This window comes from Lithobates pipiens, unplaced genomic scaffold (genome assembly GCF_037356315.1).
Source record: "Lithobates pipiens isolate NorthernLeopardFrog02 unplaced genomic scaffold, aLitPip1_a1.2 Scaffold_8, whole genome shotgun sequence".
NCBI classification, from domain to species: domain Eukaryota; kingdom Metazoa; phylum Chordata; class Amphibia; order Anura; family Ranidae; genus Lithobates; species Lithobates pipiens.
In genome coordinates, this window is record NW_027507903.1 from 362,392,534 (window position 1) to 362,410,548 (window position 18,015).

The following is an 18,015-nucleotide window of genomic DNA, read 5'->3' on the forward strand; positions in this document are numbered from 1 at the left end:
TTTCAGCATTCATTGCTCTCATAATTTGAATGACAATTACTCAGTCATGCAACATTGTACCCAAATGAAATCTGTGTCCTTTTTAAGCACAAATAGAGCTTTCCTTTGGTGGTATTTTATCACCACTGAGTTTTTTTTGCACTATAAATTAAAAAAGACAGAACATTTTAATTAAAAATGCATTTTTATTTATTTCGGTTAAAACATTTTGTAAATTAGTAATTTTTCTTCATACATTTTTGCCAAAATGTATACTGATACAGATCTATGGTAAAAATAACCAAATCTCTGAAAATTGATCACACCAGATGTACTGACGGCCTCATTTCTTGAGACACTAACAAACCAAGACAGTACAAATACCTCCAAATGACCCCTTTTTGGAAAGTAGACATTCCAAGTTATTTAGTAAGAGGCAAGGTGAGTTTTTTTAAGTTTCAATTTTTCCCACAATTCTTTGCAAAATGAAGATTTTTGTTCACAAAATTGTCATAATAACAAATTATTTCTCACACACAGCATATGCATACCATACCACATATGCATACCACAAATTGCACCCCCAAATACATTCTACTACCACTTGATGAGTATGGCTATACCACATGGGTGAGACTTTTACACAGCCTGGCCACATATAGATGCCCAACATGCAGGGAGCGCCATCAGGCGTTCTAGGAACATAAATTACACATTTAATATCTTGACTACCTCTTACACTTTTGAAGGCCCTGGAGCACCAGGACAATATAAACACCCAACAAATTACACCATTTTGTAAAGAAAACACCCCAACCTATAATCTATGAGGCATAATGAACATGTAAGGTTTTCCACAAGATTTTGGTAACTGTTTAAAGAAAATTAAAACCCATTTTTTAACACAACATTGTCCATGTATAAGATATTTCCAACACACAGCAAATACATAGCAAAAATTACACACCAAAATATATCCTGCTATTCCTGAGTTTAGCGATACCGCATGTGTGAGGCTTTTACACAGCCTGGCCACATACAGAGGCCCAACATGCAAGGGGCACCATAAGGTGTTCTAGGAGAATAAATTACACATCTAATTTGACTACCTATTACACTCTTGTGAGACACTGATGGGCACTGTGATGGCACTGATGGGCACTGTAGTGGCATGGATGTGGCACGGATGAGAACAGATGTGGCATGAATGTAGCATGGATGAGTACTGATGTGGCACGAATGTAGCATGAATGAGCTCTGATGTGGCACGGATGAGCTCTGATGTGGCATGGATGTGGCACAGATGAGCACTGATGTGGCATGCGTGTTGCATGAATGATCACTGATGTGACACATATGAGCACTGATTTGGCATGGATGTTGCACAGATGTGGCATTGATAAACACTGATGTGGCATGGATGAGCATGAATTAGCCATGAATGAGGCATGAATGAGCACTGATGCATTATGGCTGGGCATGGATTAGCCATGGATGGGCACGGATGAGCCATGGATGAGAATGACTTGGCATGGATGAGCATGACTGGAGCATGGATGGGCATGGCTGGAGCATGAATGAGCATGGCAGGAGCATGGATGGGCATGGATGGAGCATGGCTTGATCATGGAATGAGTATGGCTGGGCATGGATTGAGCATGGATGGAGCATGATGAGCATGGCTGGTCATGGATGGAGCATGGCTGGGCATGGATGGAGCATGACTGGAGCATGGTGGAAGCATGGATGGAGAATGAATGAGCAGGGCTGGGCATGGCTAGAGCATGGATGGATGGATGAGCACGGCTGGAGCATAGATGGAGCATGGCTGGAGCATGGGTGGATGGATGAGCATGGATGGATGAGCCAGGGATGGGCAGAGATCAGAGCTGTGGCACTTCAAATCCAGCCCACAGCGCTGCTAGACCATTAGATGAAAATAAAGGAAAAAAGGCCTAAAAAGATTTACAAGCTGCACTGTATTGCATTTTAGTTTTTTTGGTTAGACATGCTTTCATTTTATTATTATTTCACTTTAGTCACTTCTCTGGAAAAGTTTGCCATACACTGTACAATATTGGTACAATCTGCTTTAGATTTACCAAAACTATATAATAGGAGGACACACCTGAACAATGCATTCAATTTGTAATCAGAGGGGCCCTTAGCACTACATAGTTAATGGTAGATTTAAGCCCAGGTGCAAACTGATAGCAGGGGGGTTGTTTTATGCCCCCTTCCTTCATTGGATTGCGGCAGCAGGGTTTCAAGTAGCCCCTCAGGAGGAAAAAAGTGCAGGAAGGCTTCCAATTGGCACCTGGCCTCTGGAGAGGTCAGATGACCACTGTGACCACTGTATCTGGGAAGTTTAGTGGGATCTGTGTGGAAATTTTCAAATAAAAAGGGGGTCTAGAGGTCCAGTCACCTCAGTAGCATCAAGCTGTGGTGTTCCCTTTCTCCCTTCAGTCGCGGCTAATTTATTTTGTGGTAGTGTCACCCTATCTAATGGTGTCAGTTTACATATTTTGAACATTAAATTACTTTATTAATAAAGAGTGTTGGTGTTATTTAAGTGAATATTGAAATATGGGTGATTTCCCTCTTCTTTTGATGTTACAGTTTGAGTCATAGTGGCTGAGCTATTTACATGTTTTAAATGGAAAATAAAAGTCTTTTATTTATTTACACCAAAAATAATAAAGGCCACGGCCAAGATTTTATCCAAAAGTGTAAGTTTGTTTATTGTTTAAAAAAAATTAAAATAAAATTCTTCTGTCTGCTATCCCATGAAATTGTGCCAGTTCAGCCGAACTCGCACAATTTCATTCCTGCTTGTCATTCCCGACTTTGGCAGTGATTTCAGAGACATCTGTGGGGGATGCTGCTGCCCAGATGTCTATACAAATCGCACCCCAAAGTTGTCAAAATTAGTACAGAAATCGGTGCGACACTGCAATATGGTATATAGTGTATGGACACCTTTACATTGTGCACAGAGGTGTCCAAGTCAATAATTTAAAGTTATACAAGTTAAAAGCATGGATTATTTTCTCCCTTGAATGATAACAATATTCGTAGCACTAATAATGTTCCAGTAATACCTTTCAAACAAGTGCATGAATTTTTTGAATTATGCAATTCTTGCCAAAGCCCGAACATGACAGTAAGTGTTAAGATTTATTTATCCTAACTACGCCTTACAATGATGACAAGAAAACTGCTCTTAACAGCGTTCAGCACAGATTTTATTTATGTAGAATTTTTACATCTCCTTATGAGTTGTGTGACACGTATTTCATCAATACACAGCAGAATATCTATTTTGCACATGCCGGAGTAAAAATAGGAGCTTTTTTATGCTTAGAATTAAATGCAGATATCTTTATAGTGCCATGTCAAAAAGAAAGAAAATAATTTACAGGCCATAAAACATTGTTTTAGTGTAGGAAAATCAAAATGTTTCAGTCAAATAGAGTCAGTTTAAACAACTGTAAACAATTGGAGCTTATAGAGCATCTTGACTGTTTGTCTGTATTACTCTTTGCAGATCCCCCTAACACAGAAGTGTAAAGTACCTTTATGTGAAAATTAGGTAAATGTGTTTATTGGGCATAACATATTACAGCTCTGTGACCTTACTTGGCCTTGTATGCCTCTGGATGTGACGAGCTGTATAGGGAGCCAGGGAATTTCAGGTGAAACAGCCTGTCCTGGTTAGAAGCGTACCGAAGGGTCTTGTATCAGAGGAAAGGTGAAGCATTTTGAAAAATAAATGAGGCTTTTTCTGCAACCGTCACATTTATGGTCTTCGATTTTTTTTTCCTACAGCAGTGTGTGTGAGCAGAAGCCAGCATTCAGAAGGCTTTTTTTTTAAACAAAAGATAATTAAATCTATATGTATTTAAGGGGCATACTATTTTTTTTTTTAAGGCGCTTATAAATTTAACTTCTGAATGTCCACTAGCAGTTAAACCATGTCCTAATAAGATGAACTCAAAGATATATCCAGGGTATAGATCTAACTACCATTTATTGAAATTGTACATGTGACGGTAGATACGTTTATATACAGTAGTTTGTGTCTGCCTGCTGTACACAGTTACAAGGTTATATAGTTACCTAGCAAGTCAGGTTGGAAAAAGCCCCAAGCCCATGTAGTTCAACCAATATAGAAAAAAGAAAGGGAAAACCCCCATTTACTTAATCTTAAACCCACAGTTGAACCAGATGAAGGCAAAAAAAAAACAATAAAGTGTGCTTGATCCTTGGAGTACACACAGGTAATGAAGCTGCAAAGGTGTATACCAGGGTGTCACAGTAAAGGGACAGATGAGCACCCGGTCCCAGCAGAAGTAGCCACCAAGTGATGTCCTGAAAAAGAATATATATAATAATTTGCCACTCCATTGATGGGTAGCATGTGTCCTTTATATAAATGTAACTCCAACTTCACTATTACAGTCACGGAACCACCTAATTTTTTAACCATAGGCTGAAAAGTGTGTGATTTTTAATACCACTTAATGAGGAGCTCCAGGCTCCTGCAGAAAAATGTAAGAGTTACAAATACTGTGGCTGCTGACTTTTATTATTAGAACACTTACCTGTCCAGGAATTCAGTGGTATCTTCACCCAAGTACATTTTTCAATCAGTTATCGGGGTGCTGCCACCGCCATCTCCACTAAGGGTAACAGGCAGTAAAGTCTTGCGGTTTCACAGACGGTTCCCTACTGCGCATGCACAAATAATGATGTGCTCTGTGAATGACCCATCTGCGGGGAAAGGAGTAGGGGGCCAAACTTCTGGCTGAGTTTGCTGTGGCAAAATCAGCTGGAAGTGAAAGGGGGTACCTTTCAAAACTAGATACCCGCTACCCCTTCCCCTCAAAAGGTGCCAAATGTGGCAGCGGAGGGTGGAGGCAGACAAGTGGATCTTCCCTTTTTTGGGTGGAGTTCTGCTTTAAGGGTAAGAGTGTTTGATAGGGAAAGAGATCCAGATATGTTTAGGATGCCACTGGATAAAACCAGTAAAAATACAGGATATAACATTAAAACCTATTCTATAAGTTTGACTTTTATTTTTTAAATGCTTATCTGTTTACCTTTTTAATGATTTAAATAGGGGCAAGTAGGCAGCATATAAGCACTCCATGCCACCACCCGCTCTTGTAGATACTAACTCACATGTTTTGGTGTCCTGGGTGATCATGTCAGAGAGAAGTGCTAAAGCTGTTAAAATACCCATAAATTAATAATAATAATAATAATAATAATAATAATAATAATAATTTAATAATCATTTTCGGCACTGTGGGGGGCTCCAGACAGTTCTGTCCTCATGAATACTATATAGAGCTCCAGACAGCACATGCACTGTCCCTGGGAATAGCTGCTAAGAGCAAATACTGTACAAATTCACCAGACATTTGTCAGATTTTACATTTAATAGGTTAATGTTCACAAGATTGTAAATCTAGGACCGTGTAACTAATGTAGGTGAATATCCTATGCAATATTTGTACAATATTATGTATAAACTGAATGTTGTAAGTGCACTATTATTTCGGGATATACAATGGTAACTTTGGTTAGACACAAGCATCAAGCACCATGGCTACTACAGTACATGTTGTACTACATGACTTGCTCTTCTGTTTTCTTTCTCTTTTACTTTCTTTGTATTTTTCTTTTCTTTATTTCTGCTTTTTGTTTATTTATATTGCAAGATAATAGAAGCTCACAATGAATATGGGCATAGAACTTGAATATTTTTCATTGCAGTAGGTCCCTATAACCAGCCACCGTTAAAGAGATATTTATAAGTCATATGTGACTTTTCCACAACATTAACTGCAGGTAAATCTTCATGATGCATGTGTTTTAAATGAGAGTGATTGATTCACCACCAGCGAATGTTTGGTGAAAGTCACATTACTTGCTTTACAAATATGCGCTAGTATCTACAGTTTTTTCATTTGTATTTTGAATGGGTGTTTTCATGAAGATTCTTGACAATTTTCAGATTCTTAATTAAGTCCCTCATTCAAACAACAATGAGTACTCATACAATTATTTGTGACCACCTTGTATTAAGGGACCCACGTATGAAATGTATGCAAGTCATTCAAATTTATGAGAGTCAGTCAATTACATTTGTTTTCAAATGTGTATCATTTGTAACACCAACAGCAAGTTATTACATGTTCCAGTAAAGGACATTATCATGCATGTCATGATGCAATTTATAGTATAGTGTAAACAAACCCTAACACAATCCTTAAAGAAGACCTCCCTCCTGCAAGAAAACTGTATTATTATATAATATATTGCATATAACCAAGTACACTTACCTGTGTCCATGCTGCCTTTCCTTTTTGTGAATTCCTTTTTAGGTTGGCTGTGTACAGCCAGCGTCTGTGCTCCCATGTTGCCTTTTGAAAAGCATGTGATCCTGTGCATGCGCTAGATGAAATGCTTGACATCATGCACACTGTATTGCCCATGCACTGTACAACATTACACTGATCGTCTTTTCAATTGAAAAAGTCTTCCCTTAAGGTCTTGTGAAATCTCAAGAAGAAAGTTTTTTTAGCAGCAAATTAGTTTAATGAGCATCCATTATAATGACATATGGGGGGAGATTTACTGAAACTGGAGAGTGCAAAATCTGATGCAACTCTTTCCAGGTTTGATTGTCAAGTCTTAATTGAACAAGCTGACATTAGAAGCTGATTGGCTACCGTGCACAGCTGCACCAGATTCTGAGTACTCAAATTTTAGTAAATCTCTCCCATATTGTCCCATTAATTCCTGAAGCATACATGTTTATCTTGGGATTCATTAAAAAAATGTAAATCAAGTTCCCTTTTCTCTAAATGTCTAAAATGTTTTCCAAAGCTAAAAATGTTTTCCAAAAGTTAAGAGTCTAAATAGACATGTGACTATACATTGTAATCTTTCGGTCATCTGCCCTTAGCACTCTGCTTCCTTGTTTCACTTCAGCAAAGAACAATGAATGGGAAAATCTGCCTGTGATGGGTAAAGGGAACTGTTCTTCCTTTTAGATATGTTTTGCATGAAGTCCTCTGTCATTTTTGCAAGTGGTGCTTCAGATTCATGTGCAGTAATCAGACAGAGGATGATTTAAAAAGCTAGTGATAACAAGCTCAGTAAAGTAACAAAAATGTGTCAGCAGACATTTTCAAGTATGCTAGAGATTTCCCTTAAATCAATTCAAGAAAATGGAGTTTGGAAGGAGAATAGTTTGAGCTGGAAGCTAAAATCATGGCTTTTGCTACAATTACATGAACAGACAGCTTCCAGATCTTATTTAGTATCTGACTAAAAGGTATGCCCGTTTATAAGCAGTATAATACTTTTCACATTAGTGTACTTAAAGCATGAATCCTTTCGAAGCAAAGCAACTATTGTATTCAGTGACGGCTTGAGTTGGTTAGTTCCCTTTAAATTCAGCTTAGATTTCTGAAAGAATTTTAACTTTTATGGATCTGTAAAGTTGCTAACTTTAGCACATTTGTGAAACAAAGAGTGCTGACTTTTACATTCTGTAGGTCACAAACCTACAGCTATTCATCACTACAACTGCAACTATTTTAAATTATCTATAGAGCATTGTTCCTCAATGGCAACACAGGGCATAAAGCTTTATACTGTATGTAAATTGATTTATATGCAAACCAAACACAATTTTTAAAAGTCCTGACCTATGTCTGCTACTTGAGATTAAGACCACATAATGTGAAATCACCCTTATCAGAAATAAAGTTTGCAAATACAGTAACAATGATATAAGAAAAAAAATAACTGAACACTTGAAGGGCCATATATTAACCACCATCAGTGGGTTGATTATTTTTTAAACTACAGTACACATCATTAAAACAGGAACTTAGCAATGGAACTTGATAGTTGACATGGCCAATTATGGGTAGTTGGTATCAAACTTTATGAAACTACCATGAACACATGAAAAGGGAAAAACCTGATTACAATGCAACCATAGTAAGAGATCCACTTCAGTGGGAAAAGTATTTTATTATTTTGACACCAAACCTGTATAAGGAAGACAGCATCTATTAATGTATTAGCATCATTTGTAAGTTAAAGATACCTACTCTGCTTGTAATTCTGTAAAAATACTGGATTTGAAGTACTAAAAACAAATAGGCTTTTCAATTGGCAAACATAATTTTCACTTAGCTTAGTAAATGTAGTGAAGCTATACTGAATTCCATCATCTGATGTGCATGGAAATATACTGTTTGTTTTTGATTATTTTCCTTGCATGTGATTGAGTATTCTATGCTACGTGAGTTTTCAATACATTCATTAAACTAAGCGTAAATTCCCTTGGAATCTGAAAATGCACTTTGAAAAATGTAAATCAACCCCACTGTCTTTTCTAGTAGTTGATTGACTATATAAAAGTTGTAAATTATACATCTGGCATAACATTTTTTACCTTAGACTCTGAGCTACTTTAACCTCCCTGGAGGTATTCCCGAGTCTGGCTCAGGATGGAATTTCAGAACCAAAAGCGGTAACCCCAAGCCAGACTCGGGATTGCATTGCAGGATCCAGGAAGAGTGTGCTTACCTTATCCCCTGGATCCAGCGATGTCCCCCCGCTGTGTTAGTGGCTCGTCCTTCGCTCAATGTATCACGGAGCCAAGCTCCGTTCTCTGCGAGCGTTGCGAAGCACAGGGATGGAGAATGGCACCAAATCCAAAAAGAGAAACACACACATTACATATTACATCTTACAGATTACATTACTGTAGGAAATTATTTCACATCCCTTTGGTCCCTAATGGTCTGTCCAGTGCCCTACATGTAGTTTTATATTATAAAAACTGTTCTTTCTGCATGGAAACTGGAGATTATCCATATCGACTAAAACTGTCCCTTTACATCAAAAGTGGTTTTAGACCAGCTAGAAAACAGCGATAATAAATTAGAATCTCTTGCAGAATTGAGCGATAGCGATTTGTGGGGAGATCTGTCATCAAATACTGAAAAGTAATGACAGTGACAATTCTGCAACTGAGCAAATTTCAGTGTTTTTGATTTGATTACATTATTTAATCATTTTTATTATTATTATATTATTATTTGGTATAATTATTTATAGTTATTCATTATTTTTTGATTTATGATTTTGTTTTTCAAATTTTATCATACCTGGGCTGTCTACTAGACTCTGGTTTGGACAGAAGTGCGTTATTCCTAAGAACTACAGGCTTACAATATAAAAAGCCAAATTTCCATGCAAAGTAATTGTAATGCTTTTAGCATCAAAAATCTGAAACAATCATACCGCCAGGAAGGTTAATAATTGTGACCCATAATTGCAGTATTTTCATCTCTTGTGCTGAAAATGTTACATACACATAAATCTTTCTGTGTCTCTGTTCATTGCCTTCATTGCTGACCTTTAATCCCTGTTCCTCTTTCCCAGGTCGCCCCATCCCATCTACATCTTCGTCTAGCCTCCTACCATCTGCACAACTGCCCAGCTCCCATAATCCTCCTCCTGTTAGCTGCCAGATGCCACTGCTAGACAGCAATACTTCTCATCAAATTATGGACACAAACCCTGATGAGGAGTTCTCCCCAAACTCATATCTGCTCAGAGCATGCTCAGGCCCACAACAACCATCCAGCAGTGGTAAGAATCATCTGTGGTGCTTTCAATCAATATGCATTTTTTTATTATTCCAGACTGCTGAAGTGTGCTTATTTGTTATATGTTTTTCATATGTGAAATTTTCTTCCGCTAGTTACATAGTCTAGTTATTCTGCTTGAAAATATATGTCCTAAGGGACAAAAAGTTTCCTGCACATTAAAACTAAACACACTTTCTATTGTGGTTACAAGTGCATCTGAGTTGCTTTAAATGTAATGCACTTGCTGAATTACATCTTTTCACACCTGTTTGTACAGATCAGCGTAAAAATAAAAATCCAATCTTCCATTAGGTTTTCTTTTGCCATTATCCTTGCAGCATTGAAATATGTTTTTTCTTCGCCATTTCAGTTATTTTCTAATAAAAAATATGCCATCACCATAAAAAAAAAAAAAAAAAAAAAAAACGACAACTTTGTTAGCAACTCAGGCATATGGGAATTCCCATACAGGACCACTCTAAGCATGCAGTCCCCTTGGTATAGTAATACCAATATTTATTTCCTTTCACATAGGAGTTATGCTTCAAGAGTTAAAGGCTAAGTTCACTTTTTTCTAAACTCTAGCTCCCCTTTGTACCAATATACCATTCATGGTCAAAAAACAAACAAAAAAAAACAACTATTTGTTCTACCCCATGCACTACCCCAGCATCAGAGTCCTGAGGTAAACCTAATTAGCTGTCCTAAATTTGGCATTCAGGATAGAAGAACCAGTAAAAGGAAGCTGCTGACCTCATTAACACACACCCTGCCCCCGCACCCTTTCTTTTAGGGGATTGCTCCCACCCATCTTTGCAGATTTTATGCATTTCCAATGCAAGCAGCCATCACCATTCCCAGACTGTTTCGTGTATGGCCACTTTTATACGCCTAAAGAGAAACTAGTTGTGCTTTCTGTGCCAATAATTGTTAATGACACCTCAAACGCATAAGAAAACATTTTATTGCATAAAGAAACAAGTGACAAACACAAGATGCACAGACTGCAGCACTGCAAAATGTGCAAACTACAGCACTCCAAAAAGTCCAATGTGCTACTTTGCTGCGTGTAGTGAAAGCTATTGAAATCAATTGGCTGCTTTATGCATGTCATGTAAAAAAAAGAGGCAAAAAATTTGCGCTCCCATTGTGTTAGGTTTAAATGGGGCCTGAAATTGAAATTTGTGTGTTTATACTAGAACAGTGAGGCTCTATTCACATCTGTTCATTTCCAAACACATGGTAAACTGTACAGAAAATGTGAGTTTTACTGTATATTTTAGCAACGCACTGCAAAAGCACATCATGCATGCAAACACAGAAAAGTGCCGTAAAAAACACACCACGCTTCACTCGAAGAAAAAGTTCTGGAGATCCTTTAGGGAATGTTTCTCACATAGGGAAGCCCATTCAAGTGCATGACGATCAGAAATGCTCCAAAACATCCCCCCCCCCCCCAAAAAAAACATGTGCAGGAACATGATTTCCTGAAGATGTGAATGGGTCCTGACAGCTGACTGTCTCCATCCACTCCATCCTATGTACTTGCATAAAGATGGTCTTAGCCCTTGTACACACGGTCGGAGAATCCGTCGGAATGTGTCCTATCGGACCGAGTCGTCAGATAATCCGACTGTGTGTGGTATGCATCGGACTGATTCCGTCGGAATATCCATCTGACCCAATTTTCCAACATGTTGGAAATATTTCCTGACCAACTGGGCCAGTCGTACATACTCCGATCATGTGTAGCGAATTTTGATCGGACCAAGTGCCACGCATGCTCAGATCAAATTCCTACATCAAAGCTATTGGCTACTAGCCTGAATGTAATCCCATCATAACGAAATTACGTCATCACGTTCTGAAAGATCGGATTTTTCGACAACTTAGTCCGACCGTGTGTATGCAACAGTTTCGGACAAGATCCGACGCACAAAATCCGACGGACAAAATCCGACGGATTTGGTTGTCGAAATCTCCGACCGTGTGTACAGGGGCTTAGACTATGCAATCTCTGTAAAATTTCCTTTAGATTTACCAAAAACTATGGAATGAAAGGACACACCTGAAACATATATTCAATTTGTCAAATCTTGCAGGCCCTTACACTACATAGCTAATAGTAGGTCTAAAAGAGATTGTACAATCAGATTGTACAGAAAGTGGGTAGAAATAAAGCAAGAAGTAGTGTGGAAAGGAGGGAGGTGTGGTACAGAATGGCGAATACGCCCTATCACACTCTGTTCTGTGATGCAGCAAGCCAGTGCATGGTGGGATAAGACCTACAGGAAGTAATACAAGCAGAAAAAAAAATTCAAAACAGATGAAACTTTAAAGCTACTAAAGATGAGGTAAGTTAGAGGTAAACACATTGGGATGGTTTGGCCAGAAATGCCATTATAAAACACTTTTGTATTTACTATGAAAAGTGAAGTTTTGCCCCAAAAAGGTGAACTTAGTCTTAAATCTCCCATTCAAAAAAGTGCAATGGTCTCAGGCTTAGGACCATTCTGACATGACATGCCCTAAAGAAGATTTTAAATGCAGAGATGTTTCCTATATAACTTTTAATTTTACTTTTAGTTTTACATAAAGTTCCAGTAAACTATAAACACATTCCAATTGTATGCCTACCCATTAATTGTAACACATGTAATATAAAATAATTCTCCTGATACTGTTCTCATTCTTAGAATGGTTAATATTTAATTGACTGATAAGAAAGTTTGTAGACCATTTTACCATTTTCATAGAACCTTAAAACACCTGCCCAGTGCTTTGAGAAAGAGGCTATTTTTTCTTCTCTTAAAGTACCTGCCAAGTACTGGACACATGGGCTTTGGACAACGTAGACAAGGGCCTGCATGACCTTCATACATTTTCTATAACAAGTACATATGCTTGGTATACCTGTGCTGGTATCTTCTATGAGCTCTTTAAAACAAAAAAAGAGAAAATTGCTCAATATCTACAACTGGCAAGCCAAAAAGGCCATGAGATCATCAGTAACAAACCTAATAAGCCCTATCATATATACTTAGCAGCATAGATAATATATAAACAGGTGCAGCAAGGTACCCTTGAAGTTAATTAAGAACACCAGACTGTATTTTTGGCCCTGAAAAGCTGATTTATAAAGAGTAGACATGCATACATTCTTCTTTGGGACAACAAAAAGACTGCTAGTATGATTGTTTGGGGTTCTCTCAGTATGTTACTTATCATACTAAGTCACATACAAACACATTGAATGAAATGTTGCATACAGACAATTTTTTTTCATTTTCCACCTGCTGCCATCCAAGTGACTGTGGAGGATGTATAAGAAATTCAAGTACTTTATTGGAAAACCGGTTGATAGTTTTTAACGTTTCTAGTGGACTAAAGAAAAACATGCAAATAGAACTCAAAAACCTTTACATTTATACCATGTATTATCTCTAGTATATAGTTAGTAAATAAAAGAACTGTCTCTGTTTCAGACCCCTTTTCCCTCAAGAAAAGTCCCCACTATACATGAGCAATACATGTAATTCATTAAATTATTCATCAACATATGTCACATCTGTGCATTTTCAAACGCTTGGCAAACTGCACAGAAAATATGTGCTTTACTATGCGTTTTAGCAACGCATTACAAAAGCACATCATGCTTGAATTGTCATTAAATGTATATTGGACCCCAAGCGCGAGCAGCAGGTTGTAAACGTATCAAATGCTCCACTCCAAAAAAAACTTCTGGAACTCTTTTGAGGAATTTTTCATATGTAGTGAAGCCCATTCAAGTGAATGGGCTGCTCTATGGGTGATGATCAGAAACGCTCCAAAACACCCACCCCAAAAACGTGTGCAGGAATGTGAGTTCCTGCTTCCCATGTGAATGGATTCTGGCAGCTGACCATCTCCATACACTCCATCCTTAAGACCACTTTCACATTATGGTGGTTTTCAGGTGCTTTAGTGCTGGAAATAGCCTCTGCTAAATGCCTAAAAACTTCCTCCCATTCATTCAAGTGTGACATTTCAAACTGGGGAGGTGTTTGCCATTGGAATGAATGGGCATCGCTTTGGAAGCACCTGAAAAGCACTTTGGAAGCGCCTCAGCATGTGAAAAGTGCCATTATAATGGTAAAGCGCCGCTATAACGAGCAGAACTTTACTGCAAATCCATGGGCAGCCCCAGTGTGAAAAGTTTTTTTTGTATAAAAGTCTCCACTATACATGTTATTCATCAACATATGTCTTACATTATGTAGAGCCTGCTTTATCATACATATTGCTTAGGTATGGTACACCTAAGCTAGGTTCACACTAGTGTGGCTACGACTTTATTTGATTTTCAGTGCAATTATGTAGTGTGACTTGGTTGCGTCTTGAAGCATTTTTGATGCATTTTAATACTAGTGTATTTTGACTCATTCTTGCTGTCAGTCAGCAGGGATGGGCCATTGGTTGTTAAGTAGCCAGTATCTGCTGACTGGCATGTCATTTTTTTCTTCAAATTTTTGGCATTTATTTAACTTTTATTTTTCCAGAGATGCTCATTTGTTTAAATTCTGCTGTCAGCTAGGAACCCCACGGTTGACAGCAGAGGTGAATCACTTCTTAACAATCAGCTCCTTAACAATGAATGACACATCCATGCTGTCTGAGCAGAGATGAGACATTGGTTGTTAGGACACTGACAGAGTGTCCAATCCTTAACAACCAACATAAAAAAAATGTGCCACAAATACATGTGCTTTTGGAGTGTCTTCATTTAAGTCTATGGAGCACAAAGGTATGCTGCATCACACTAAAGCAGCACAGTTACCTTCTCCAAAGACACATTACAGTTGTGTTGCATTGCTATAAATGAGCACCATTGAAATCAATGTGATTTACATTGAAATACATGTGATTTTGTGTGACTGAAGTTGCATCTGAAATTGCACTAGTGTGAATCAGGTCTCAAGCTACATAGCATGCTATCTCCCATATTGTGTAAACTAAGGCTTGACTTACCTTGTCCTACCATTTTATCAGACAACAATACTAATAATCATATATTACTAGCAATAATGTAACATTCTAAACAGGTCACAAATACAGTATGACCCCACAGATCGTTCCTAACTTCCTAATGTATTTAATTGTACTAGCACATTGTTAATATTTCACAAAGGAAGGAGGAAAGAACACAACACTTTTTTGTACTTAAGGAAAACAATATGTCAGCTCTCCAATACCAAGGTAAAACAATGTTGCTTTTAAAGAATGAAAATGCAGCTATGCATGGCTTTATTATGCTGGCTCATACGATCATCCTTAGCATAAATATTAGATTGAGCCACACACATTATTAATGGCTACATTTGACAAACTCCAAACATTGATGTTTCATCTACCTTTTCCACTGATCAGTTATTCATAATTATCCAAACGCTTGTTTTTTGTGCTATGTGTTTTACTATATCATATAGATATATAGTAACAAATTTGCATACTGTATGCCTCAAAAATATATCTTAATCCTATTGAATTGTGTATGCCTTCATGTAATTCTATACCTCATTTTTCAGCAAAACTTTTACTTTACTCTGCTTCCATTTAGTCTCGATAGAAGATGATATTATTTCTTGCGCTGTATTATTTTTTTTTTTGCTGTTTTGAGGTTATATTCTCAGTCTGTTTTTCTTCATTTTAAATCCTTTGTTTACTGCAAGCGTTAATTATCATACAAATTGTAGAAATCTGGGATGCGTTAGGAAAGAAAGATGACAAAAATGGGGAAATTAAATGTCTTTTCTAATTGTATGCCATTTGAGCTTCTAGACATACTCAACAAATCACATTTTCTGTAGATCATTTCACTCTGGAGTATTTTCTTTATATTAACTGTGATTTAAAGCATTGAAAACTATTAGTGAATCTCCTTTACTGAAAAGAGTTACTTACAATTTTTACATAGGCTCAGTGCATCAGATCTGCCTTTTAGAAATGATTTACCCTAAAGGAATTGTAAGTTGCAGCATTCTGCATCCTTATATAGGAATACATTTTCTGTGTGTTAACTTCGGAGTAATGTATGAATGCTTAAAGTATGACTAAAGCCAAAACATTTTTGTTTTAGTTTTGGATGGAGTGCAGCGAGATTAGAACACCTGTTAGTTTTTATTGCTGTCTGTGCCCCTGTTAAGGAGATTCATCCTGTATATTTGTCCTGTTCCCCAAAGAAAATCACAAATTTTGGGTTTTCCCCAGAGAAAAGATTTACCTGACTTTCTAAGTAAACAGTTTATTTTCTGTAAAAGAATAAATAACAACAAAACATTTTTTATGATCTTGATAGAGTAGAGAAGATGGATTAGAACACTGATCAAGTTTTTAGTGTCATCTATGTCCCTGTCAGGGGGAGTCCCCGTCTCTGTTTGTCCCGTTTACCATTATTATTGAAAGTAAAAAAATGCAAATTTCAGGTTGTCCGCAGAAAAGTAATAGAAGGGACATTTTCTAATAGGTACCCTAGTTGTGGTGATGTAGGAGTCCCCAAGGAATTCCCTTAATTTGCAGGGAATTCCTCTTACTTCCTGTTTGTTTATGGGATAGGAAGTGAAGGGAAATCTCCATAATTGGACACAAATGGTGAAAAAACTGATAGTGGTTATAATCCCCCCTTGCGCTATTCAAAAATGAAAAAAAAGTTTTGCCCTATAATTCTACTTTACCCACTTCCCAACCGGCACATGCCGATGTACATCGGCAGAATGGCATGGGCAGGCATATTGGCGTACAGGTACCTCCAGTTTTAAATGCCGCCCTGCCATCGCAAGCACGCCGCCGGCGGTGTGCTCGCATGCCGGTTGGGACCCCGTGAGTCCGTTTTGCAGGTCCCATGGACTCGATCGCCGCTGGCATTCCCCGCGATCATCTCACGGTGCGGCTGAACGAGGAGATGCCATTGTAAACAGCATCTCCCCGTTCTGCCTAGCAACAAGTGACGCTGATCTCTGCTCCATGTGATTGGAGCAGAGATTAGTGTTCACTAAAACAAAGCCCAACCCCCCACAGTTAGTAACACGCCCCTAGGAACACTTAACCCCTACACTGCCACCCACTGGTTAACCCCTTCACTGCCAGTGTCATTTACACAGGAATCAGTGGATTTGTATAGCATTGATTGCTGTATAAATGACAATGGTCCCAAAAATGTGTCAAAAAATGTCTGAGGTGTCCGCCATAATGTCGCAGTCACAAAAAAAATCGCTGATCACCGTCATTACTAGTAAAAAAAAAATTATTAATAAAAATGCCATAAAACTATCCCCTATTTTGTAAACGCTATAACTTTTGCGCAAACCAATCAATAATCGCTTATTGCGATTTTTTTACCAAAAATATGTAGAAGAATATGTATCGGCCGAAACTGAGGGAAAAAATGTTTTTTTATAAATTTTTGGGGACATTTATTATAACAAAAAGTAAAAAAATAATGCGTTTTTTTCAAAATTGTCACTCTATTTTTGTTTATAGTGCAAAAAAAAAATGCAGGGGCGATCAAATACCACCAAAAGAAAGCTCTATTTGTGGGAAAAAAATTACGTCAATTTTGTTTGGGAGCCACATTGCACGACCGCGCAATTGTCAGTTAAAGCGACGCAGTGCCGAATTGCAAAAAGTGGTCTGGTCTTAAGCCAGAAAAATGGTCCGGTCTGAAAGTGGTTAAGACATCACACCACTAGTTAAGACTGTTGTTTTTGCTAGTGCTTAGAATCAATAATTAGACTTGCCTCTTGAAAAATTAATTAATAGTGACTGTAATGCCATGTACACATGGCCAGACTTTTGAACAGCAAAGGTCCGACGGAACAAATCTGTCGGACAATTCGACCATGTGTGGGCTTCATTGGACCTTTGCTGTCGAAAAATCAGACAGACTTTAGATTTAGAACATGTTTCAAATCTTTCCAACGGACTCGAGTCCGTTCGAAAAATCCCTTCGTCTGTATGCTAGTCCGACAGGCGAAAACCGATGCTAGGGCAGCTATTGGCTACTGGCTATGAACTTCCATATTCTAGTCCAGTCGTGCTTCATCACAGTTGAATCTGTCAGACTTTGGTGTGATTGTGTGTGACCAAGTCCGTTCATTCGGAAAGTCCCTTGGGAGTCCGCCGAAAGTCCACCGGGAAGACTGTCGGACCTAGTCTGCGGGAAAGTCCGGTCATGTGTACAAAGCATAACTAGTCATTGTTTGAAGTTGTTTGTAATGACTTATCAAGCTAAGTTAATAAAAAAAAAAAAACAGTGCAGCCCTCTGTGCTTGAAGCACGGGGACAGTCAAAGGTGCCACATTGTGCATCACGGCAC

The 18,015-nt window shown here is 38.0% G+C and overlaps 1 protein-coding gene across 3 annotated transcripts in view; it reads left to right on the plus strand.

Annotated features, from left to right (window-relative positions):
- Window positions 1–18,015, plus strand: part of TENM2 (teneurin transmembrane protein 2) — a 1,738,186-nt gene that overhangs the window by 568,859 nt on the left and 1,151,312 nt on the right. For all 3 annotated transcript variants that reach the window (XM_077473475.1, XM_077473476.1, XM_077473477.1), the window contains exon 3: window positions 9,457–9,666. In XM_077473475.1, coding sequence (XP_077329601.1) covers window positions 9,457–9,666 — 210 coding nt within the window. The remainder of the gene's footprint in view (window positions 1–9,456; window positions 9,667–18,015) is intronic.